The 27,719-nt window shown below is 33.1% G+C and overlaps 1 protein-coding gene across 1 annotated transcript in view; it reads left to right on the top strand.

The window, feature by feature from the left end:
• The window catches only part of egr (TNF superfamily member 12 eiger), a 42,405-nt gene extending 17,095 nt beyond the window's left edge, over positions 1-25,310 (top strand). Inside the window, exons 2-8 of the mRNA XM_090103149.1 lie at positions 9,968-10,162; positions 15,367-15,496; positions 16,281-16,455; positions 20,493-20,583; positions 22,004-22,091; positions 23,149-23,300; positions 24,106-25,310. Of these exons, the coding sequence (XP_089959275.1) occupies positions 9,968-10,162; positions 15,367-15,496; positions 16,281-16,455; positions 20,493-20,583; positions 22,004-22,091; positions 23,149-23,300; positions 24,106-24,393 (1,119 nt within the window). The 3' untranslated portion in view covers positions 24,394-25,310. The remainder of the gene's footprint in view (positions 1-9,967; positions 10,163-15,366; positions 15,497-16,280; positions 16,456-20,492; positions 20,584-22,003; positions 22,092-23,148; positions 23,301-24,105) is intronic.
• The last annotated feature ends 2,409 nt before the right edge of the window (positions 25,311-27,719 follow it).

Raw genomic sequence — 27,719 nt, 5'->3', positions numbered from 1 at the left:
ATCGGGGTTGGAAAAAAATTTGGTGTAACAATAATTTTAGCATTTATTTTATTTTTAACAAATTTTAGTGTGACATTTTTCCGTTACGCGCCATCTTTTTTTATCCCTACCACGCGTGATTCGACGTATTTCTGTAAAGGTGCATATAGTAAATTATTTTTTGAAAAATAAGGTCATAAAGAAATTTCACTTCTTACGTGTGTACACTAGTACACGCACACATTTTTTTATATTAATATTACATTATAATGTTTTAATCAAATACATATTATGTAAAAATATCATATGAATGCATCGTAGGCCCTCACTTGTAGAGCACCATTGGAGCTTTTTTACAGTTCGTTTTTTCGGTTTTTTTAAAGTTTAACTATCTGGCAAAGATTGTCATAAAAGTGCATATTCAGTTTGTTTAAATTGTAAAAAGGAGTATTTAAACAAACAAAAACTCACTTTGGAGCTTTATCGATTGTACGTGACTGGCACGTGAAGCTGCGAATGGAAAACGCTCATGTGGGATCTATAGATTTTCCTTCACAACAAGATGATTGTATCGATGGGTATAACTACGTTTGACGTAGACATTTTTTAACAAGACCGAGTAAGAGTAAATGCAATATCTTGTTTTCTATATACATGCTTTAACTAAATTTTCAAGTAATTATTGAATTTGTTTATTAAAGATGTTAGAATTTCTGTCCCTCTTAGACTACAAAATAAATTACACAAAATTAGTTACGAATTCCAAGTCTTTTATTTGACAGTTACACTAAATGAATGTAACGGAGATAATCATTTAAAGTTGTAGCAGCGATTTATAATATTTGGGAATGTCCAAATCCATAAATAACTACCACTCTCATAATTTTACCAATTTAATGAGAGTCCCTTTTGTTGGCGAGCTTCCAAAATGCATATGTAGAATTATTTGACACAGTTTATAAATTTCATATATCATATTGTATTAACATAATGATGATGTGAATTAATATGTTAAAAGTTAAACCAATAAAATGGTAAATTAATGAAAAACTGTGTAACGGCTGCTGAACATGGGTAGAGTAAACTAGCATACTACTCTACCAGTTCTCAGTACTCTAGCAGTTTTAGTAGAGTAACTGTCATACTGCCACGGTGCTAGCCACTCTACTCTACCAAATTTTAGTACTCTGCTCTACCAACGGTGTCTACATTATTATTGAAAGTAGGATAGTTAGTACTCTACCGCTCTACTCTACCGTTTACTCTATCCGTATACAACGGCCATTATAAGAAATAAAAAAAACTTAATTAGTACTTATAATAGATTTATATGAAAAAAATTCCTTGATATTCATTTCAAATAATATCGTTTCATCGCTGTTTGAATTGGCAAGAAGCCATAATAGTAAACTGAAAGTAAAACTTTTATTAGATACCAATTTGGCGCTAGCGCAGTATTCAATGACACAAGTCTCTAGGGAAATAATTGAATTTTTTCTAAATTCTTTATACTAAAAAAAACTTTTAATAAAATGTGATGAAAAATGAATCGAATAAAATATCAAACTCGAATATCAATAGAATTCATACATCGACAGAATTTATGTAATATAATAAATATTTAGATAAAATCTATCAATTATTGGGCTTGGCGTTCTGATATTTTTGTTTTAAATTTCTATTTTTGCTAGTTCAATAGTTATTTTATTGGATCTTAAATCGAAGAACCTGCGCCTATTGTTATTAGTTATTACTGTTGTAATGCGCCCCCTACGAAAGTACTTGTAGAAGTACTAAGTATTTCAATACAAAACAATTTGTACAGAATGTCACATGTATGCAAAAATAGAATGGACTTTAAACACTCAGATGTCACTTTAAAATTAAAAGCTACATGAATGAAGACGCGATCTTTAAGTGTAACCTGCAAAACAATTTTGGTTAAGTTTCCCAAATTAAATTTATACATAATGCAATATTTGTGTCTCTATAATATTAAACTTATACTAAGCAAATACATTTTACGACTTCCCTAATTGGACTAAATAAAAATACCCACCTGTATTGAATAAACGTACCTTCATTCTACTTTTTAGTTCCGTATTTAGAAAGCTAGGTAGACTTAATACGATTAAATTGTCGTCGGTCTCGGGTAAATTAATTCCATCCCACATTCATAGGATTCCTGGGATTTAACGGGAATCGTTCCGATGCGTAGGACGTAGGTGCTCTTCGAAAGGTTATATTGCATTTCCTATTATTAGAAGCACACTTAGTAAATAAGGTAGCAAAACAGAGTATTTGATATGACTTATGACTTAGTATTATAAATGTTTCAGTGAAAACACGTGAAAAGTGTCTATTGTACTGACACTTCTAAAAACAATTGATTAAAGATCATGCTAGTTTTTTTTTAATTTGCAGATATTTTTTACTGAATTAAATTTAAATCAACGTGATTAAAAGAGGTTTGTTTTGTTATATTTTTTTTTCAATTTGTGGATGTTATAGGTGCGGTACAATAATGTCTTATTCCCTTCTTCGTCTTCTAGAATTTGAAAAATGGTATTTTTTGATAAAAAGTCAAGCTTCAATATCGAATAAATTTGCCCAATAAAATTGCAGTTTGATAACCTATATTTCCTCAAAGTCACTCAAGTGTATATGTCTGGCACTTAACTTCGGGTCGTGTTCGGGTGTGTGTGTATTCATTTGTTTTATTGCCGCCATAACACCGCCCCAAGATAAACTTCACACATACAATATACATTACGTTTGTACTGATAGTTTCAGGGTCTTGATATAAAATAAATATGTGACTATGAATTAGCGAAACTTACAAACAGATGTTTATAAAGATTGGCATGGCATTGACAAAGTAAAAGCACTAAAATATCAGCAAATCATCCTAAAGTATCAGCACGATATAACAATATAATTTTCATCCACTAATAGTGGGGCCTCTAAACTGATGGCCGCGGGTATTGGTTGGAATTCTTATTCAACCTGAAAGAAAATAATAAAACATGGGCCAATTCACAAAACTTTTAAAAGAACTCAATCTATTTATCTAATTATACTTGACGTTGATAAAATTACTTTGAAGAATAATGAATTGAAATTAAGCACTTCAATTAAAAAGGGCATTCTAAAAACGTTGTCCAATTTGCAAAATGGACATCAATTCCGAACCAATTCGTCGAGACGTCAAAACAGCAAGTGCAATTAGTGGCCAATTTTCAGCAATTTCAGCGCTGCAGTCACAATTGAGTTGATTGCACGTCGCCCTAACGCCTCTTAGTATGGGTCAACTGACATTTAGGCCCCTACCTTACGGATAAACTTTACGCCATCAAATAAATCTAGCAGGATTTTCGTTTACTACCTGAAATTTTCATTATTATATGCAGCAATCTACATGCACAGACTTATTTTGAAAAGCTTGTGTTAGCATTTGAGAAAAAGGGAAAATTATTATAAGAATACAATTATCAAATTATTCTATAATAGGTTTGTAGGGTAACTACTTTTTACTAGTATAAAGTAGTTAGTAATTAGTATACCCGAGCTTCATCTTTCGCTAAAGCAGATTTCCACATTACTTTTAAGAACAAATAAAAATACCAGATATCGAATGTCTTTTGTTACCATTGTTACTTTTTGTTTGGTATGCGAATGTATCAAATGTCTCTTTCAACATAATAGTCAAATTACCTTCATACATGTGTTACCATCTGCTAATTGTTACATTTTTGTATCAATGTACTATTTCCCAGTACTTCCAATAAGCTTTCCTTGAAATAAGGATAAATACAATTCATAGGAACATTTATTTGCAGTCTGTATGACTAAACCATTACGCGGTCTATTTAAGAGTGACCTATTTACTAATAACCTAACAGCGCATTTCATTTGCATGCAGGAATTCAGGAATGAGGTCTGCAAAGAGTGTGTTGGATCACTGAATGTTTACTTCAAACTGTCCTAAAAACGAATTATAAATAATAATTGGGATAACCAAATTGCTCTGAATCGCGTTTGTATATATTTACTAAGGAGAATACTTCTTGGCTTTCAATGCGGTTGTAATAATAAATAAATATCAATTTATTTTATTAGATTTTCCCACGTATGAATCATCAACCAATTTGTGTGTCGTTCATCCTGAAATATATGTATACTTTTAAGGATTTTCGATATTATTTGAATGTAAATAATTATAAGCGCATAATATTATAGCAGTGAATTATTCCTAGGCTATTAATTCCCATTCTACATTCCTACAGAGCGTAATAAAGCTTGTTATAAACAAATCAAGCTAGTTTATTCGATGTGAAGTGCTAACGTCTAAATATAAATACGAGTTAAATATGTGCGTTTCAATCAGCGATATAAAAACTGCTCGTAAACGCTTTTCACCTCCACATGGCCGAGATCCATCTTAAAAGTTAATGCATTTAGAATGTTATCAAAATCAATCTTAAAAATAGCTCATCAGTAAACATCAAAACAATTCAATTCCCGATGACGTCAAACTGAATGTGTGTCGAGTGAATGTCAGAAAATGATATGTATTTCTGTTCCTGTTTCGTATTATTAGTGTACTAGGTATATGAATGTTTATTTTTGGATGATATTTTATGCATTGAATTGAATTGTGAAGTATTGTCGCATGATAGTGTAATCATTTTCAATGTTTATGGTGTATTTAAAACAAAATTGTTTTTTCAGCTTGTGTTGTAATTATATAGGTAGGAATTTAAAAACTGAAGGTAACTATGAGAACTTATAATTTAGACAACACAAAATTATCTTATATATAAAATTCTCGTGTCACAATGTTAGTCTGCATACTCCTCCGAAACGGGTGGACCGATTCTCATGAAATTTTCTGTGCATATCGGGTAAGTCTGAGAATCGGCCAACATCTATTTTTCATATGTACCACGGGCGAAGCCGGGGCAGACCGCTAGTTTTTATATAAATCCAACGGACTTCAATGAACAGGATAAAAACATTTTAGCACACATAAAATATAATATATTTTTAAGCTGAAAACCTACGTTCCACGTTAATATTATAATTTTTATGTATTATCGTATTACTTATACTTAGTTGGTATATGTCGAATTAAATATCCTCGTCACATACACACTCCAAGTGCTTTTAAGAAAATGTCAATCAAAATGTTGTTGGGTATATGTGGAACCAATATGGAACACTCCGGTTTTCTTGACATGAAATACTCGAAGAAATTTAAATAACAAAATGTGATAGCCACAGACATGTATCAAGATAGACTAAGCGAGTGTATGTACTTCCCGTGTCCAAACTAAGTTTATGAAACTTACTTGACGCTGGCCTACACTCAGTCCGCGCTTGCAGTTCGCCAAGGAAAGACGTGAAGCTGAATAAAGTAAAATGCCGAATTACGCCGTTATAAACTGTAGAAACTCCACAGCTGTGAGTGGCCGAGTTAGCAGAGATGTTTCCTTCCACCGGTAAGTAATTTTCTAATCAGAATATGCACTATTTATTTTAAAATCAAATAAAGAATATCTGTGGAAAACGATCGTGACAAACACGGATACCAAATCATACGAAATGATTCGGAATACATTGCGGTTTTTACTTGGCACGGTATAGATCGCGTCGTATGATAACAAGCAATGAATAGCGTCTTCTCATTTTTCTGTTCTCATTTTTCTGTCCAATTTTGTGGTTAGTGATGTTCATTTGATGCAACAGTTCTCGATTCTAATCGATTTTATAATCGAACAGAAAAATGATAATTTGAAGGAGCAATTTTTCAGAAAAAAAGGCATAGATTTTTTTTTGTCATTTAATACGACTTGACCTAGAACTTTTAAGTATTTTAATACAAAGGTACTAAAAATAAATACAGTGAAACCTGGATAAGTGAGACATCAAGGGACCTGCAATATCGTTTCACTTATAGAGGTATTCCACTTACCCAGTGTCTCAGATATACAGGTATAAATAAATATCTGTCTCATTTACAGAGGGGTGATAACGATTGTAGCTTTTGTTTTGACATTTTTCAAATAAACATCTGTATGATAGTAAAGCGAAACTAAAACTGAAGGTAATTGAGGCTCAAAATTTGTACTTACGTACTTGGAATTACGTGTGGAATTTGTGGGTTGAATAAGAATGAGTAAACAAACAATGTTATCTCAGTTACAGAGGTTTATGCATATAAAATTTACTCGCTGTCTCAGTTATAGAGGTAACTATGATGATAAATCGAAAGAACAAATCCCAGATATAGAGGTTTACCTCGTCCCACTAACAGAGGTAATTCAGTGCCAAAGTGTTGGGACCTCAGCATGAGTTCCAGTTATGGAGGTTTCTCACTTATCCAGGTCCCACTTAACCAAGTTTCACTGTATTATGACATGGACGCCATTAGTTAAAGTGTCATCTTGGGAGTTTTTTAAGAAAACTCCTTATTGCTTAGACTATGTTTGTTTTTTCAGTTTTCCAAGTAACCCGAACATAAAAGAAAAATGGATCGATGCAACGGGACATAAAGATTGATTGATTGACAGTTTCATTACTTTCTTTCGATGGCCTCTCTAGTACGTAGTACATGGTAACTAAATGGGCATATGTAAGAAAAAGCTAAAACACATTAGTTTACTTGTAAGAATATTAAAAGGTTTATAACTTTATTTTATCATTCCTCTGTCTATGGTAATTATCATTTTTCTGTCTTGAATCGATTTAGTAATCGATTACGATTCATTTATTTAACTACCTCTTAGACATAGATCTAGTTTGATCTGATTTCTTTCGATTTACTTCGATGGGATAGGACGATACTAGAATCGCCGCGCGAGTGGCGTCCTAATCGATTTAGCGTAAAATGAAATTACCATCACTAAAAAGCGCTCGTGACGACATAACGCGTCAAGGTCAGTACAAAAAATATGACACGCTTGGTTTTCATACAGATCGCGGTACTTGCGTTGTCTACTTAATATGTCTGTGGTGATAGCTGTCAGAGCAAAAATTGTTTGTTATTTTTGTTGCAGCAAGCGTCATTAATTTTCGTTCCTGCGGGCAAAACATATGTAACTGTTTAATAATTTAAAATAATGCATATTGTTTGATGAATAAATTTTGTTTTCTTAACTTTTCAATGAAATATGCACATTTTTCAAATAATTCCTTTTTCCAGAATAATAAAAATTACTAAAACAAAACAAAAAATATATTAGATAGTATAAGCTTTTTTAATAGTTGAATGCGTAATAAAAGGGCAAGGCTAATTGACTGATTGTTACTAATAAATATTGCCCATACGCCATACATTTGTCGTCACAATATGTCAGGATACCTTTGACATTTCGAAATTGAATAATCACGTCACAGGAACATAAGAGAAGAGATTTGCCTGATAGCGATCGCTTCCTCGTAACATGCTTAGGTTTCCAATATCAATAGAATGTGTGTGCCATACGAGCATTGGCGCCTCTGTAGTAGAATTTCTATAACATAAATAATATATCATATCACTAACACCGTCTTCTGCAAGAATGTAGTAACCCGATAGCTTCAAATGTGGCCTATTTCGAAAATACTTTTAAAGCTTTTCAGTAAATTGTTTCAAGATTTAGGAATAGCATTTTAAGACAAAGAGAAAGTGAAGTTAATACAAACAAATTTCCTCAGATTCTAGGTCAGACTAGTTCTTAAAATTGGGGTTGACTGACTACATAAATAATAGATAATAAAATTCAGAGCAGCATAAAATATACCGAACTGACCCTTCGTCCTGATTTAAGATGTAAAAGGAATAACATTATTAGATTACATTTTACATGCCATCCCGAAACAACTCATGTACCTACATATTAAATTATCTAGGTATCTACTTCATATGAGAAGGTTCGTATGGAGTATCATATGCATATATTTATGTTATATTTATTCATGAATTCATTGAATGATGGACGAAACCTCTAGAATATTTGAAGAGATCACAATTATTATGAGTTGTGAACTTTGCTTCTCCTGATAAATAATTACTTACCTATATTATTTAGTATTTTAAATCACACCAAGTAGGAGATGTTTTTTGCGATATATGTATTTATCCAAATCCTAATGTTAAACATCGTATTTAAGCTCAATAACTTGACACTTTTCTTAAAAACATTCTTACACATTGAGTTGGTGCCAATTATTCCTTACATTTTGAAATATCTATGTTTGTCGATAAATACCTCGAGATAAACTCTTATCGACCCAATTTCAGGAGAGAATAATGCCCGATCTAGATATTATTCTTAATGTCTTTTCCGATCATTCCTTTGTGTATTAAATAGGTTATGGCGCGTAAACCCGTCGTTATATGCTTCCAGTGTATTGAGTATATTGTCTGCACATTAGCGCTTGACAAGTTCATTATGATATGTGTATTATGAGGTATTGTATAGGTAAGGGATAGGTAATTCAATACACAGGTATTGTTAAAGAGTGGATAATACGGTTATATTTATGGAATGAGATGTTTTCTTATTCAATGACCTATATTAACTTTGACATTAGTTGGGAAGGGCTCTTCTCTTAAATAGAATCCAATGTGACTTATGTTTGTAAGTACCAACATTTTTCTGTTTTTGGTTCAGTATTCTTACGTGAAAGCTATAGAGATATAAATTTATAAAGAATAGAAAAAATTCCATCCTTTCACGCCAATCCGGTGTGGATGGCCTGACCAACTCGGCCACTCCGTGACCTGCCAGAACGATCGAATTTTTTTTATTCTTTATAAATTTATATTTATAAAGCATTTGAATGCCATAAAACCAAAAATATCAAATTCAAGCTATACCTAGAGAGTCAAAGTTGCGGCAAGTTTCAAAGCCTTAATACTTTATGTAACAAGACTGGCTACCAATCTGCCGCTGGTGACTGAACACAGACAAGATTGATTACACATAGCGACGTGAAACCGTAGGACTAACGATCCTATAATATTACACCACAAAATATCTGCCGACCTTGATGTGCCTATGTTACCTTGAAGGGGTAGAATATTTATCTTCCCAAAATATGTCTTAACAATAAATTCAACTTAACAGAACACTTATTAAAAAATAATTTGGAATTTCCAAAAGTGCACGCCTCATATTTTTTTTTTAATAATTATTTATTAATTATTATTTTTGTTTATTTAATAACAATTAAACCACATCGAATCAGACCCTGAAAAATGAAAGGGTTCTATTCCTGAGCATACTCAAGCGTAAGAGAAAAAAAAAGACTCGATTAGTAAAGTATTTCGGTCGCTATCGTGTTAACAAGAAAAAGGATCCGCACATACAGACACACGGACGTCCAAGACAGAACTTTTTTAAACTGTTTTTTAACTAGTTTAAATAACAAAAATGACATCAAAAATATCATGAATGTTAAAAATAGTGTTTTTTCTTAATATGTGTGTGTATGTATTATCTTACAAGTACAATGTATGATACATAAAGACATTTTAAGTTTGAAAAATCAGATGTTTTGCGCGAAGCGACAGTAGTACCCACCTCAACGCTTCGCTTATGAGGCGTGCAAAATGCGATGCGGATGCGTTAAATTTGATAGAGAAGTAAAATAGCAAAGTATTATGAACAAGAGATAAATACCTATTTAACTCTCTCCTACGACTATAGTACGTGTCGCAGACAAATTTATTACGCCGTGAATTTACTTTTTCCAAACGCCCACAATAGCCGGTTGCGACATAATATACAGACTAAATTAAAATGTTCTAGGCATTCGATTCAAAATCGATCGAGCACAAAAATAGAATTCTCACCTACCGTATAAGTTAATTAATTTTCTATTAATATTACCCTGTATATTTTATAGAAATGGAAAAATAGAACGTTTACGAGTACTCATTTAAACACGAGTTATAGAATACTTCCTTTAAATATAAAATAGCTTATAAATTTGTTTACAGTTATACGCAGACGAAGACCAGGACGTGAACCTGGTAGAGGAAGACAAGGAAACGAAACAAGACAAGCAAAGCTACGACTCCCTGGAGAAGCTGCACGGGCTGACGGTGCTTGAGGGTGATGATGAAGACATGTTCGAGGGAGATGATGACGCGGAGAGCGGGGACTGGTATCCAGATTATGATAGGAGAGAAAAGGTGAGCTATACTTAATAATCTATACTATAATATTATAAAGAGGAAAGGTTTGTATGTATGTATGTATGGTTTTCACATTTTGCGAAATATGTACCACGGGCGAAGCCGGGGCGGACCGCTAGTATTTAAGGGCGCGTATAAAGTCAAATCACCAATCAACTTTTAGTTGATACGTGTAATATTCAAGACCAAATATAAAAAATAAAATATATGTAAAACTTGATGATATTTTCGATTATATTGTCAGATCAAAAACATAAAATATTGAAATTGACTCGATAGAAAAAATTCACGAAGTTACCTCTAAATTTCACACTTTTACGTTTTTTACTGGACATGGTAATACTTATTATGATTTTTTTTTCATAAACAATTATATTAAAACATTTGCAATATATTTGTCAGAGCATTTTGTGTAATTACTTTTAGTTTTGGTTTAATCACGATAAAACACTTTTGGCGCTTACTATATTTTTAATTACGCAAGAAATCATCTTCCATCGCACGTTCCGGGAGCTAAAAACATAATTCTATTTCATACATCAGACGCTATCGCTCCGTTGAGACGAGTAGACCACGCTAAAATTGCTGCGCCGTGTTTTATAATTACGCCGAATATTGATTTGTTGAAAATGGTAAACAACAAAATGAAAAGACTTAAGAAACGAGAACTAAAGAAGATTCAAATTGAAAAGATAACTAAATGTCGTAATAATGTATATAATGTATAATATAATAGTATTGTTATAATATTAATAAATAATAATTATTATAATATAAAAAGATAAGTCTTGATTTACCTATTTGAGAAAGTTTAGTTTCTGTAAAATAATTTCCGCGCGCTGAGTATTGACGCGATAGCAGCAGCAACTATAGATAGGTAAATATTCATAGTGGTACCTAATTCTTACAGTCGCGGTGCAATCAATCAAGTCAAGAAAGATTTATATTATTATTATTACTATAGGCAGATCCTATGTTCGCTCCAGTAAATAATAATATCAATAATATGTAAACCGGTTGTGAATAGTACATATATGTACTATACACATATGTATCTAATACAGATTGTAAATACATATAATATATATATATATATATTATATGTATTTACAATCTGTATTAGATAATCATACATAACATCTATACATAGGTATAACAAATTCGTACGAAAGTCAAAATTGTACTTACATTGAATAGGTATTTTTTTATAATATACATATGTATATGTATATATATAATATATTCATAATCTGTATTACATAGTAATATGTAGTACATATCTATACATAAATATAGTTTTTAGAATTTTTGTATGTGTGTCTGTATGTAGGTATGTCTGGGCTCTAATTTTGGTGCAGATATAGCTTGAGACCTGAGAAAGGTCATAGGATGAGTTTTATCCCGTAAATAAAAAAACTGTCTGTGTTTGTCTGTTTGTTTGTACACGCTAATCTCCGGAACTACTGGACGGATTTGAATGAAAGTTATTTTGTTGTGTAGGTACTATTATATTATCTGGGAAATATAAAATAATAATTTATTTTGAAAACTGAAACACCTGATGCAGAACCGCAACAGACCACCTAAACTATAGATTCATTTGAGAAAGTTTATCCAGGCGAGTTTGGATATTATTATTTGTGTAAATTCTGTAAATTCGTTTCCGCGAGTTGAGTATTCATGCGACGATATTTATAGATACCTACATTCATAGTGGATACCTACAATTTACAAAGACACTTTTTATACTTAGTTATGTAGGTACCTAATTCCTACGGTCGCCTTGCAAATGCAATCAATCAAATTGACCCTGTTTGAAAGTAATTTACTAATTTCACAGAACAATTTTAAATTTGGAAAATGTGGACCCTCACTCTCAACCTGTGTCTACTGACTATTGCCACGCAGAAAAAAATACTCCAGAAAGGTACCTGCTAAAGTTAGCAGCTCTCGATAAAATAATACGTAAATTTCGAAGAACTTTGTAATATTTTATAAAGGATAATTTTTATTTTTATTTTTAGAATAATTGCTAAGTCGAAAAATGTCGTACAATCTAATAGTCCATTGAATAAAAAGTTCTAGAGTGCGTGAGTTAGTAACGTAAGATGTTTCTTCGGAAACATGTCAAGAGTCCCTAGGTAATAAACATACTAAAACCCCGGGCCACTAGGAGGAGCCCCGGAGTGGGGGGAGGGGGAAAATGGGTCCATTTTTTCATTTTTCGCTTAAATCTCAAAAACGGTACATGTTAGAGAAAAACTTTCAAGGAAAAGTTGAAAGGCCATAAAATTATCTACAAGTTGTACCTGAATCATTTTTTCCTATATCCTACCGTTTCTGAGTTATACGCAGTAAAACATGATTTTGGCTCAAACAATTTCCACATCAATCGATCAAAAAATATTTCTTTCTTCCAAAAAACTCAAAAGTGCTACTTGTGACCAGTACTGATAGATTGCTCTTAATTAGGTCTATAATTGGTAAAATAAACACATTCCTCCATGGAAGCCTTTAGGAGGAATCGATTGTCAAAATATTATATTATGGTAGTTTGAGTTACTGAACTTGATCTTTTTATTTTTTTCTTCCAAAAAACTCATAAGTGCAACTTGTGACCGGTTCAGATAGATTGCTCATAATTGGGTCTATCATTGATAAAAATACCAGATTCCACCATGGAGGCCTTTAGGAGGTATTGAATTTTATTAGGGTAGTTACGATACATGAACTTTTTAACTAACTACCCTAATAAAATTCAATTCCCCGTAAACGCCTCCATGGTGGAATCTGGTATTTTTATCAATGATAGACCTAATTATGAGCAATCTATCTGTACCGGTCACAAGTTGCACTTTTGAGCTTTTTGGAAGAAAAAAAATAAAAAGTTCATGTATCGTAACTACCCTGATAAAATTCAATTCCCCGTAAACGCCTCCGTGGTGGAATCTGGTATTTTTAGCAATGATAGACCTAATTATGAGCAATCTATCTGTACCGGTCACAAGTTGCACTTTTGAGTTTTTTGGAAGAAAAAAATAAAAAGATCAAGTTCAGTAACTCAAACTGCCCTAATATAATATTTTGACAATCGATTCCTCCTAAAGGCTTCCATGGAGGAATGTGTTTATTTTACCAATTATAGACCTAATTAAGAGCAATCTATCAGTACTGGTCACAAGTTGCACATTTGAGTTTTTTGGAAGAAAGAAATATTTTTTGATCGATTGATATTGAAATTGTTTGAGCCAAAATCATGTTTTACTGCGTATAACTCAGAAACGGTAGGATATAGGAAAAAATGATTCAGGTACAACTTGTAGATAATTTTATGGCCTTTCAATTTTTCCTTGAAAGTTTTTCTCTAACATGTACCGTTTTTGAGATTTAAGCGAAAAATGAAAAAAATGGATCCATTTCCCCCCTCCCCCCACTCCGGGGCTCCTCCTAGTGGCCCGGGGTTTTAGTATGTTTATTACCTAGGGACTCTTGACATGTTTCCGAAGAAACATCTTACGTTACTAACTCACGCACTCTAGACCCCCCTTGGAGGGACTCATTCAATGGACTATAACCAAATTAATCAAAATAAAGTTCTGGAGGAATGTGTGTCGTCGACTGCGTATGTTTATTTAAAAATAGTATCTATACTCGCTATTTCGACAGACTTTTTTTACGGATTCGTGCTCTATACTGTTTCCCTAATATTGTTTTTTTTTTATATATTACATACAGACAGTTTTTTTATTGTTTTATAATATGTATAGATTATCATTAATAATTATAAACAAATAATAATAAAAAGACATATTACATAATTTGTAATGATTTCAACTTCACTGTTTTATACAATTATTTTAGACAACATACCTACTAACTACCGAAAATACGCGTTGAACGAGCGAAGAATATTGTGTATAATTTAGCGTGCGATGAACTTTACGTACGTTGGATGAGCCGGGTGTATGAGGGTATTGTGAGGGCGCGCGGCATGGCGCGTAATGTGCGGGGCTTAATCGTAGAATTATCTGGCTTTATACGCCTTCTTAATAAGTAGATACATGAAGTAACTTTGAATACTTTTTTTCGAATATTGCGCGGACGGAAGCGTGTTTTGGCACACTTATAGTTACTAAGGAGGAAGAGTGCAGAAAGCTCACAGTTTTATTTTAATAACGCATAAAAATAAAAATAAAACACTCATATGATTATGTTATGGTCGAATTTCGATATCTGGCCGACCACTAGTCCTGTTTAAATTTATATCAAGAATTAAAGAATTCTTGGTAAAGATTCCTTCAAAGCTTAATAAAAAGATAGGCAATTTCTTTGTTTACATTAAATATATAAAAGAAAAGATTTTATTATCCAGAATTAAACCAACCAAAGTTCCTATTAATTTGTTCAGCATTTATATTTACAAAGAATCTTTTGTATTTATACTTAGAAAGCCTCGGTACCGCGAATCGGTTGAAAGCACAAAATTACATTTACTTCAACTTAGGCTTATGATTCATAAATGTAACAAACCCAAATCACAAAGGAAGTATAACAAGAAATTTAGTGATGTATAAAAACAAAAAATCACATTTCACTCAGCGAAATTTATCGCGTTCACCCTGCTAACCTACATCACTGCTCGTAATGCTCACAGCACTCATTTTATTGGGTACTTCCATCGCTAAGCCGACGTTATTAATATAAAGTTTAAAATACTTGAGATCTAGTTAATTACAGTCGACAGGCGCTCAGCGGCCTTTATTATAATTTGCGTGCGCTGACATACGATTATAACTTACGGTACTAAAACATTTTCGTTGTCATGAAAGCAGTTTAGTACCTAAAATGGGGTAACTTTACATCAACATGAACATCGTGGGCAGTCAATTCATTTAAAATTTTATATTTATACCTCAAGACGAATATTGTAAAATACCAAATTAGTATACTAGGGTCTGGGTTGACCCGGGATGAAAACAACAATGACACAGATAACGATAAGGCATACTGTAGGGAAAATAATTGTTAAAATTGGTTCATTAGGTACAGAGATAAGACACTATTACATCACAAACATTACTAATTTATAGTATAGATAGGCTATAACGTTTTATAAAATATGCACTATTTAAAATTTAAAACATGTAATTTGTAAAATATATCTTAAAGTAATAAATAATTTGATTGTTATTTGTTAACAGATAGGATCGACGAATATGGTGCGTCTGACTCCCGACGACTTCATGGAAGGTGTAGTCGGCGTGGACGTCGGCGGCAACCTCAACGAGATCAAACGTTTGCTCAATGAGAACCCCGAGATACAGGATATTGGTAAGTTCTGGAACCTTCGACAAATTCTTCAGCCTTTTTGGGACTTATTCCTTCATGTATATTTCATTATTGACAATGTTTGATGATGCTGTATTTTGTACTTTATCCATCAACATTAAACGCTTTCGTGTGAAAATGGCATACGTATCTATATATTTAGTTTTTTTTATACATACATAACTCATACAAGTTCTATTCCTGAGCATACTCAAGCGTAAGAGAAAAAAAAAGACTCGATTAGTAAAGTATTTCGGTCGCTATCGTGTTAACAAGAAAAAGGATCCGCACATACAGACACACGGACGTCCAAGACAGAACTTTTTTAAACTGTTTTTTAACTAGTTTAAATAACAAAAATGACATCAAAAATATCATGAACGTTAAAAATAGTGTTTTTTTTTAATATGTGTGTGTATGTATTATCTTACAAGTGCAATGTATGATACATAAAGACATTTTAAGTTTGAAAAATCAGATGTTTTGCGCGAAGTGACAGTAGTACCCACCTCAACGCTTCGCTTATGAGGCATGCAATACGGGTTGCACTCCGGGAGTGCCGGCAGAAGTGAAAACTTGATTTTAACGTTGAGCATGTTTGATATTTTGGAATGGTATCCGTCTTACGCTTTTTCGATCAGGTCACGTGTCCTGACGCGAGTTTAAGATTTTATACCCATTACAGAAAAAGTGCTCAACGCCGCTAAAGAAGTTTTCACTTCAAAAAAACAATCCTAAAGTGATTATTTATAGATTAATGCCATAAATATATTTTTTCTAACATCAGCTCTGCCAACCTTACCATCCTTCACGCGTAACAAAGTCGAAGCGACAAGCAAGACACCAGACACAGAGCCAGAGGAACAAAATGGCCGCGTCAAACGTCGTGTGATGCCGGACTCTCCTGCTGATGCCATCACACCGGTCAACACGCCTAAAGCTTTCGCTAAATTAGATGAAAGGTTAGTTATTTGCATTTTTTAAGCAATAGTTATCATAGCTTTGCCAACTTTACCATACTTTACAGTTTATACGTAACGAAATCGAAGTTCAAACAAGGCTCCCGATAGATATAGACAAATTTGACAAACGGTTAGTACCTAGGTTAGGTTAGGTAGTTTATAGTTACTTGCCATATTCAAAGGAATACTTGCAATACAGGATCATAGTTTTTAATTATTGGATGGATTTCGTTTAAACACCCTGTAGAATTCCTTGTTCGTTTATTTTTTTAGGGGCTAAAAAACTGAAAACTCAGATAATACTTTTAAATAAAAATACATATATTTATCTAATATCTAATATATATTATACTATCTTAATTCTTAATACTATTATAAAGGCGAAAGTTTGTAAGGATGTATGGATGTATGGATGTTTGTTACTCTTTCACGTAAAAACTACTGAACCGATTACAATGAAATTTAGCACACATATAGAGGGTAACTTGGATTAACATATAGGATAGGTTTTATCCCGGAAATCCCACGGGAACGGGAACTATGCGGGTTTTCCTTTGAAAACGCGGGCGAAGCCGCGGGCGGAAATCTAGTATATTATAAAGGCGAAAGTTTGTAAGGATGTATGGATGTATGGATGTTTGTTACTCTTTCACGTAAAAACTACTGAACCGATTACAATGAAATTTAGCACACATATAGAGGGTAAGTTGGATTAACACATAGGATAGTTTTTATCCCGGAAATCCCACGGGAACGGGAACTATGCGGGTTTTCCTTTGCAAACGCGGGCGAAGCCGCGGGCGGAAATCTAGTACTTTTAATATACACAAAAATCGTATTGTACATAGGCAGTTTATTTATGATTTCAACAAATATAACAACGATCAACTTAATAACAACATAAATATATACGTTTTACCATTGCCTACACGTTCCATTTACTGTCAGAATTTTCCACAACTTTTAATGAAAGCCCAAGCCGTGTACGATCCCTATCTATTTATAAATATTCGTAATACATATTTTATATATAACGTACAGGAATGTACCTAAACAAACACGCTAAGCCTGTTGGCGAGGATATTTGAAACCCACGGTCAAGTTACATAGAAACATAACCGCTTTGCACAGGTTTCGTCTCTTGTACCACAATACCACAGAATTGTATATGTTTTTCTTAGTTGTGTTAAAGATAAAATATTATATTGAATGTGGTGTTAAATTGGTAAAATATTATATTTTCGTTTGGTCAATAGAGTCTAATAAACAAGTCGACCCTCTTTTATCATTTAATGGTCGATTATATTGTAAAAATAAAAGTTTGGAAAATCCAAAAGTGCACGCCTCATAATTTTTTTTAATAATTATTTATTAATTATTATTTTTGTTTATTTAATAACAATAAAACCACATCGAATCAGACCCTGAAAAATGAAAGGGTTCTATTCCTGAGCATACTCAAGCGTAAGAGAAAAAAAAAGACTCGATTAGTAAAGTATTTCGGTCGCTATCGTGTTAACAAGAAAAGCCTCCGCACATACAGACACACGGACGTCCAAGACAGAACTTTTTTAAACTGTTTTATAACTAGTTTAAATAACAAAAATGACATCAAAAATATTATCATGAATGTTAAAAATAGTGTTTTTTCTTAATATGTGTGTGTATGTATTATCTTACAAGTGCAATGTATGAAACATAAACACATTTTAAGTTTGAAAAATCAGATGTTTTGCGCGAAGTGACAGTAGTACCCACCCCAACGCTTCGCTTATGAGGCGTGCAAAAGGGCATATAATTTCTATTGGTCTAATAATCTACGTGTAATATCAGTAATAAATAAGATATTATTTTCCTCGAAATAGATATTTCTCGTAAACGTATAGAATATAAACAAATAAACAATTTGGCGAAATAACGAATGTGGTTCTAAGAAATACTAACAAGAATAATGTCAATAGAATAAGAATATCTTGAAATGAGAGGAAATTCTAATATCATTTCGGCCAATAGCTCTCATTAATGAATGGAAAGGTCGGCGACATGGTTTTATTTATACCAGTTTTGTGAATACTTGACATAATAGATGGAAATGTTTTTAATACAATTGAAATGATTTGGTATTTTCCATTCGCTGTTTTTGTACAATAATTTTACTTTATCGATGAATAATACATAATGAATAAATTGAAGGCTGAAATTGTAATCGATTGCTTGTACACTAAGATACGATACGATAAGTAACTTACCTATCATCACTACATAGTATAAAACAAAGTCGCATTCTCTGTCCCTATGTCCCTTTGTATGCTTAAATCTTTAAAACTACGCAACGGATTTTCATGCGGTTTTTTTAATAGATAGAGTGATTCAATGGGAAGGTTTTAGTATATAATAATTAACTTTACAAACTATATATTTCTATGAACACATTGCGCATTATTTCCCCTAACAGTAAAGTAGATGTCAAATAGTTTCGTATGTTACATACTTGTTACATAAAACATAAGCAAACTTTTGATAGTTAAAGTTTCCCATATCGCTTTTCAAAGTAATTTGAACTTCTGTTGTTGAAATATAATCATGGATAAGAACTTTAAAGTTGTGCCGTTTATTGAAAGAAAATAACATTCAACATTTAAAACTACACAATTCATTCAACATTTAAAACTACACAATTCATTCAACATTTTAAAACTACACAATTACTTTTACAATTTCCGTGCTGTAGGTAGTTTCAAACTTTTCCAATCCTTCATACATAACAACCAATTTCAAACAAACTCTGCGTATGCATTTGTAATTCAACACATGCAAAATAAACTCCTATCAATTTACGTTTAATAAAAGAGTCGGAATTCTCGATAATTATTCCGTTGAATTTAATATCAGCATTCCCGATACTCCATTCATGGCCACGTGGAAGAATGTTCGCCCAATATCAGCTTACGACTTACGACATACTCATCCGTTAAATATCTTCTAAGAATCTGGCACTGCTTTTGGGAATGTAAAATATTTAATGTTCTAATAATTATGAAAATAAATTATATTGGCTAATGAAAGAGAAGATAGTCTGATAAGAATCATTATTCATTTATTTTCTACTAGGTTTCCGCCCGCGGCTTCGCCCGCGCAGTCAAAGAAATACCTGCATGGTTCCCGTGGGATTTCCGGGATTGCGTCATTTTCCCGGGATAAAAAGTAGCCTATGTCCTTTCTCGGGTATCAAAATATCTCCATACCAAATTTCATGAAAATTGGTTCAGTAGTTTAGGCGTGATTGAGTAACAGACAGACAGACAGAGTTACTTTCGCATTTATAATATTAGTATGGATGTACGAATGCGGTAATATGGATTACAAATTCCGCCCACGGCTTCGCGAAGGAAATTCTCATGGGAAGAAGATGTTTCACAAAAAGCTTAAGTCACTCTTTCATCACCATTCACCAGACTCAAACGTCGTATCATGAAATCGCTTCATTGTGACGTGAAAGAAGGATAAATAAATAAAACTACTATTGCATTTGTTATGTAAGGAATAGGTACCTACAAAAATACAAACTTCCCGTAGATAGAAAGCTTATCATTACTTTCAACATAATAATTAATAAGGTCTATTTTATTGCCCGACATGTAATAAGTCAATAGGTAGCCATGTATAAAAATTAAAGACAATAAATATAAGTAGGTACTATGCTTCAAAAAATATAAGAAAAAACGTTGTGTAACTATTTTGCTTAAAATTATAATTAGGGCAACTGACAGTTGCCCTGGTTCATTGTGAATTTTTAAAAGTTCAAACAGGATTTTCCTTAAGTTTCGAACCCCTCTAAAAGTAACTTTTATCTCATAATACTTTATCGTCTTTAGAAATCTGGCAACAGATTGTAAAACATGTCTTATCATAATTGGATGGAAAATTTCACAAAAGATATTCGTGGAAAGAGGCTCTTGAGAACGAATAATAATGTCTAGTTATTTTCCGATCTTAATTTAATTACTTTTCATGTAAGGCTTAAATTATATTTTCAGGCGTAAAACGAAGAAATACACCCCGCAGACAGAAGCTATCACTCCGTCCTTACACACCGTATCTAGAACCGTAAGGGATAGTGCTGGGGAGGTAAGAAAATCTATTGTTTTTATATATTTCTATTAGAAATATACTTTATTGTTCAGAAAATAATTGGTTCAAAATTGTATTGTCAATAAATTACGAAAAGATTAATATTGATACTAGCTGTGTACCGGCTTCGCATGAATACTGACGAAGATTAGTCGAACTTTGTGAGCTCATGCTCATTGCATACAGCACAACATTTTGCTGAAAATCAAATCCATAGTTAACGATGCTTTAAAGGACATACAAACAAACATTATTATTACGTGTAAGTACAGAAAATTTGAAACGATTACAAATATTTACTTATGGTTTAGCTTCTCCAACAGACGGGTGGGTGTAAAATAAATCTTTACTCTACCTCTTTTTATTGGTAACCGACACTTCCTTATTTGACAAGCGGATATTTTCTATGAAAATGTACATAAAATGACAATTTTTTTTTCACGATAGTTGTGAAATCTCACTTTCATTGAATTTTCTTAGAGTATACATAGTACATACCTACTTATATCCAGGCATTTATTACGAGTTGTACTTTAATTTTTGTTTCAAGCACAAGTTACTTACAAGCACAAGCAAAAGTTACTTATTTAGTTATGTGTCCATCGCTGAGAAGAATTTTTTGTTCAGCACTTATTACAAGAATTTTCAGAAAGTCGTATCGCGGAATTTGATCACTATTGAATTTAAATAGAGCTTCATTTTTAAGGGAATAATCGAGATATGTACATTATTTCTGGGAACAAAAGTATTACATAATTTAAATGATAATCAAATAACGTGTGAACTAGTTTTGCTAAAATACATAGAGCTAGGTTTACACTATAATATGTGAAGGCTTATGCTTTATTACGATTTAGAGACCACCCCGCTGGGTAAGTCAGATTTATAGACAATTTGTAGGACAACTGCTGTGTGAAGACATAAACACAAATATGTGGTACAGTGAATGGACTGGACTAACCTCATTCTGTAAAGAATGTGACTAATTAAATTATGCACAGACTGAAAAATATAATGAACCTTTTCATGTATGGTTATTTTCTAATTTTCTTTTTTTTTTTCAATATATTGGTTGCTCGGGTTGCTTGGAAGAAATTGCTTGAAGCAATAAAGCCGCCCTTTGCATCAAATGTCCTATCTGTGTGTGTGAAATTTGTATTTATGTTTTGTATGCAATAAAGATTATAATAAATAAATAAATAAATATGCTTTTAGAATCATTAAACTTTAGTACAATTTTGTATTATTTGAGGGTAGAATCCTTCTTCATTATTTTTTACTCTTACGTTTTATGTTTATTGAAAGATCGATAGAAGCAATATAATGCAGTACCTAAAAATAGAGAGTAACTTGATAAGACACTATATACAAGATTCCTTTGCGAGAAAATAAAAATAATTGAAATGTGAAATTACAGGAAGACGGTCAAAGGCGACCTTTCATAGCGGCACATTTCCATGGCAACACATCGCATCTTAGCACCGAAATACATGAACATTTCAAAGGTAAATATTTCATCTTATATTTCATGTTATTTTTATTTTATGTATGAGAATTTCTTATTCGCATTAAGTTCTGTTTCAGTAAATTTATTTATCTACATATTTATTTCAGGTAACAGATAATAAATGTTACAGACCATAGAATGTCCACTTTACAGACATACTTACATATAAAAATTTATAACTAAAGAACCTACTTAAACAAAGAAATAAAATTACTTTTTAAATAGTAACGTCATTAAATTTTTATTAGCCTTTTTAATCTTTGATGTACAATTACAAACTAGTGAAATTTTGTGATATTAAGTTTGCTCACGTTATAAATCTGTTCTCAAATCTCAAATAATAAAACTGGTTTCGTTGTATGCAAAGTTTTGATCTTATACACGACGCTAATGGGTTTTTGTAATAGCGCTTTATGGCTTTGACACAGCATGAGTACTGCGTACGTATGCAGCGTCAAGGCGCTATAAACCTGACGCCTGACTATACTACCAAACAGACTGCCAGCGCTAGGCGTACGCAATAGCACCCCCCACTCCAACCGACACAGCGATGCGATGCTGTGCAATAGCTTTACCGCGGCAGTCCTGGAGTGCCACACGTATTGAAGTGAAACTTCTTTATCGGGGTTGGATAAAAAAATTAGTGTAACATTTTTTCGTTACGCGTGACATTTTTCCGTTACGCGCCATCTTTACCTTATCCCTATCACGCGTGATTCGACGTATTTCTATAAAATTGTATATAGTAAATTATTTTTTGAAAAATAAGGTCATAAAGAAATTTCACTTCTTACGTGTGTACACTAGTACACGCACACATTTTTGAAGTGAAAACTTCTTTAGCGGCGTTGGGTATAAAATATAAAACTCGCGTCAGGACATGTGGCCTGATCGAAAAAGCTCTAGCCCTTATATTCCATGCGTAAGACGGATACCATTCCAAAATATCAAACATGCTGAACGTTAATAATCAAGTTTTCACTTCTGCCGGCACTCCCGGAGTGCAACCCGTCTTTTTTTTATAGTTTTACACAAATGACATATACATACCCCAGGTAACGGTCTGGTCCGCGTGTCGCACGGCGCCCCGCACGACGTGTGGTACCCCGCGCCGTGGACGGCCGCGTCCCCGCACCCGCGCCCCACGCTCACCCGCTCGGGACACGTGCACGTGCACCACACCGGCGTCTACCTCGTCTATGTGCAGGTGAGTGCGATGCTGTATAACGCGAATCATGTAAAAAGAACGCCGGATGAAAGTGATGGGGTGTGTTTTGGCATGTATTGAGTTTAGCACGAAAGTTATTTGCTGCTTATTTTATTTTTGAAGTAGGCTCTCGAGTCGTGGCTTCGCAACTACATATTTGTTATTCTTATACCACCTCATAACACCAAATAGACCAATAAATCGCCAATGCGCAGCTTAACCGTCAGCGTTCTTTTTACATGACGCGACCTATATTGTGGGTGGTTTCATATGTATTGTTGCTGGTTGACGCAATTGGGCCACCGACCACAGGCCATCAACGGCCACTTGACAATTCTTTTCATATATTTTGTAAAGACGCACCCGCACACGTGTAGCTGGGTGGCGACCATTCATTAAAGAATCTTTATTTTTGACGTGACAACGTCTTATAATTCAATAGCCGGCTGCACGCACGAAAAAACATGACTCATGCGGCGTTACCTCGCTCTGAGGCGTTCCATGTAAGGCTTGAAGTGCGAGCGAGAGCGCGGAACGAGCGACAAAGAAGCACAATCAGACGTTGTCACGTTCAACTATCGTCAGTAAACCGACTTTACAGACGACCAATTTTTTTTTGATATATTTTTCTAACTTATATTATTATTAAATGTATTTTTTTCTATCTTTGAAAATTCGTCTAAAAATAAATCACACATGTCAAATTTACTTTTCATACAGTGAAATCTTAAGAAATTATCTACAAGCTTTAATTTTCAATTAACAATTTCAAACTAAACCTTAACCAAAAAACTTGTACTTCCAGATCTACTACCTAGACAGCCACGACATAATATCCTGGGTGCTCCACCGCACCAACCCGTACACAGAAGGTCGTGACACCCTCCTGCAATGTGCCCAAACCTCTCACTCAAACGAACCGACAGACAGACCGAACTCGTGCTTCTCAGCGTCAGCCCTGTTCCTTAGAGCCGGGGACAGACTAGCGGTCAGGAATACGGGGGGAGATAGACATTCTCTCATGCAACCGGAAAAAAGCTTTATAGGGCTCGTCAAATTGGCCGATGCGGATGAACCGATACAAGAATTGTAGGATATATTTGAATCGTAACTTTGTTAGCTACGAAGATAATAGATATTTATTTCAAATTGTTAGCAAGCCATGTGTAGCAGATTTTAAAGGATGTTCGAGATTGAAGAAATCAAAATGTTGATGAATATTGAAATGTTGTCCATGAGGTTAATTATAAGCTCTGGCAATCGTAACTGAAAATCAGAATTAAAATAAAAAAAAGACGTGTGGCACTCGGGGACTGCCGCGGTAAAGCTATTGCATGCTATGCCTTCAAGCCACACCTCCGCGCCCGTCGGAGTGGGGAGCGTGAGGTTTTTCGTTACGGAATTTCTCGATTCGGTCCCCGCGCTCAAGGCCCGCGATAGAAGCTATGCAATAGCTTAAAAAAATAATGGATATGTTAACGTCTACTTTATTGTCTGCTTACACATTGAGTGCATTTAAATGTAAATAAAAAAAATTAACAGTAAAAATCACCACGGAGTAAAATTTTTCTTATCCAAAAAATTTCAAGAGTGAACTTTTGTACCTTTAATATATTATACTCTAAGCCGTAGCGATAAGGACTACTTTAGCTTATGATCATGATTTTGTAGTATAGAAATAGAGCCTACGTGATTATCATAATGTATAGTCAAAGTGTGCCATTTTTAATAGAACAAATTCATAAATTAACAAATAAAGTGATGTGTGGCTTGCCAATCTAAAATTAAACTGAAATAACCCATAATTTTGTATTGTTGAAAATTATATATTTTTCAATATTTTATATGGTAACGAAAGATCTGTAATGCCATTGATAATATTAGTACATATTAATGTTAATATTAAATTATAATTTATTGTAATTGTATTATGTATATTTTAACTTTACCCTCTAAGATCTAAAACGCAATCAAGCATTGTGAGTTATTAAAATAAATGATTTTTTTTAATGATCTTTTATTTTTTACTTAAATATTATCTGTTATACCCAAAACCTCAAAGGTCGTTGTACTTTTTAAATACAAATAAAGAAAATATAGAAGTCAACATGAAACGGAGCTTAAAGCTGGCGTCTTCGCCTGTGTTTAAAACTATACATTAGGTACAATTTATAGGTACGACGTGACAGTGGTATAATCTGTCTACGTAGAAGTTTTAGTTTAACACCAAACACCACCATATTCATGCCAATTTTCGCATTTATGCCTAATACTGTGAACGTTGTGAAAATAAAAAAATACGAAGAGTTACGTTTAATAGGATAAGTAATATAGAGCCGAAATCTGTCTAAAAATGACTCAAATCGGCTCTATGGCGGCCAAAATCTAATAAAACCGCTTCAAATGAATATCATCGCCGTATCAGAAAAAGTAAACACACCTAGATTTAATAAGCAAAACTAGAATCGAACAAATGTAATCTATCTAGAAATTATCCTAGATTCAATCTAGAATAGCAATTGATGTTCGCTGAAGCGCGAATAGGCCTCGAAATCAATCGCGTTATGCCTAATTCATTCAGAACCAATTCCTCTCGGATTTCAGCAACAAAAACAATTTATTTCTAATGGAATTTTAATTGACAAAATGACATCGAATTATCTAAACTTCAAACGATATTTGTACTGAAATTCCATTTGCTTCATAAAAAGCTTCGAATACTACAAAAAATAAAGTAAAAAAGCAAAGGTTAATTTGAATTCTATTGAGAGGGTTCCATTTATCTTAAAATTTTCTTTGTTATAACAAACGAAGTTTATTACAAAGATTTGACCAAACCGAATTGTGCGTTAGGTAACCATTTTTTTCTGTATGGCAACGGCTTATTATAGAAAACTTTTTATCAATACATTCTGCGAAGCTGTAGCAATATCTTGAGTGAAGCTTTAATATAAAAAGGTTTTGTTGTATGTATATGAACACCTATATTAGATGTCTCTTTATATAAGGCTATGTTTTTAGCATTGAAATTGATAAAGCACTTTAATTTCAGTAATTATTTAAATAATAAAATCATTATAAATCACAAACTTGTTTGGAGCGCAAAGAATCAACCCTATCGTGAAAAAAAACTAACCCCGTCCCCGTCTGCCTATGTAATAAAGTTAGTTTTTCTGGTGAAAGTAAAAAAATACGCCTCTCGAGACTTCCTACTACCTTCATTACAAATACCTAAGCATAAAATCATAAATTTTTAAAGGGTTAAAATATTAATAACAAGTACAATCCAATGAGTGTTATTAGAATGAAAGGAATAAAGTTGACCTTGAATTTTCTCGAATTTTCTAAACGATTGTACCCATTGAGTACAATCGCTGGGAAAGTAAGTAATAGCCAAACAAACAAGAGCCAACAAATAAGCAATTAGTGAGAAACAAGTACACAAGAAATCGGCTTAATTCAGCAACGTTGACAAGTTTATGATTAATGAGCTTTTTAAGAGAAAAAATATTTTTGACCTAACGAATATTCTTACTTTTAATGAGGTTTAAACAAGTAATAATAGACCTAGTATTTTCTAGCGTTTGATTTTACACGAGTATTATACATTTAGAAATTAAACACTTTACAGAGAGCGTGGTCACGGGGAGACCCCCCACGCTCGCCACGTGACCACGCAGAAACAAAGTGTTAAAAATTTTTAATTTCTAATAAAAGACCTTACACTACATTATATCAATATGAGAATTAAAAAAAATTAACGATTTGAGCAAGAAGTTGCTTTTTCTGAAGCTTCAGAATAATAGAGTACCTACTCTATTTCTGAGAACTGTGAATGTAAGGAGAACCATAAAACTTATAAGCATTTTCGCATTATTACTCAAATAAAAAATATTCCACTACAATAAATAAAAATTTCGTGGTTGAAAAGGATAATTTTCTTCTCATGTCAAACGGACGCCTCCAATTAAACGGCACAAGAAAAGCCTTACAAGACCCTTGTTGAACTGTGTTCACAAAACTCGCCTGTTTTATTATGTTCAGTAAAACTTTTTCCTTTATATCTCCAGGCAGTAGGCACAAATTAAAAAGAAATAAAATGCCTGAGATCATTGTTCATACTTGTAACTTTGGTTACAAAACTTGAAATGAATGAAAAATACTTTATTGCATTGAAAATAAATAAATACATATAACAAAGACAAGACTACAGAAACAGCAAAGGGCAGCCTTATTGCTATGTAGCGATCTCTACCAGGCAACCCAACAATCAAAAAACTTCTTGATAAAGCTGAATAATAAGGTTGATTAGAATTTAGAACAAAGACACGTTTAAAACTCAAATTATTATTGATGCCGTGTCGGTGTCGTACCTGTAAAGTTACTTCCGAACTGATCATTAATATCACTTAAAACTCA

This window comes from Colias eurytheme, chromosome 6 (assembly GCF_061535395.1).
Source record: "Colias eurytheme isolate Ceu_HAF_F1 chromosome 6, ilColEury1 Martin Lab GWU primary, whole genome shotgun sequence".
Taxonomy (NCBI): Eukaryota; Metazoa; Arthropoda; class Insecta; order Lepidoptera; family Pieridae; genus Colias; species Colias eurytheme.
The sequence above is the reverse complement of the archived record's forward strand: the minus strand, read 5'-3'. Positions and strand labels throughout refer to the sequence as shown.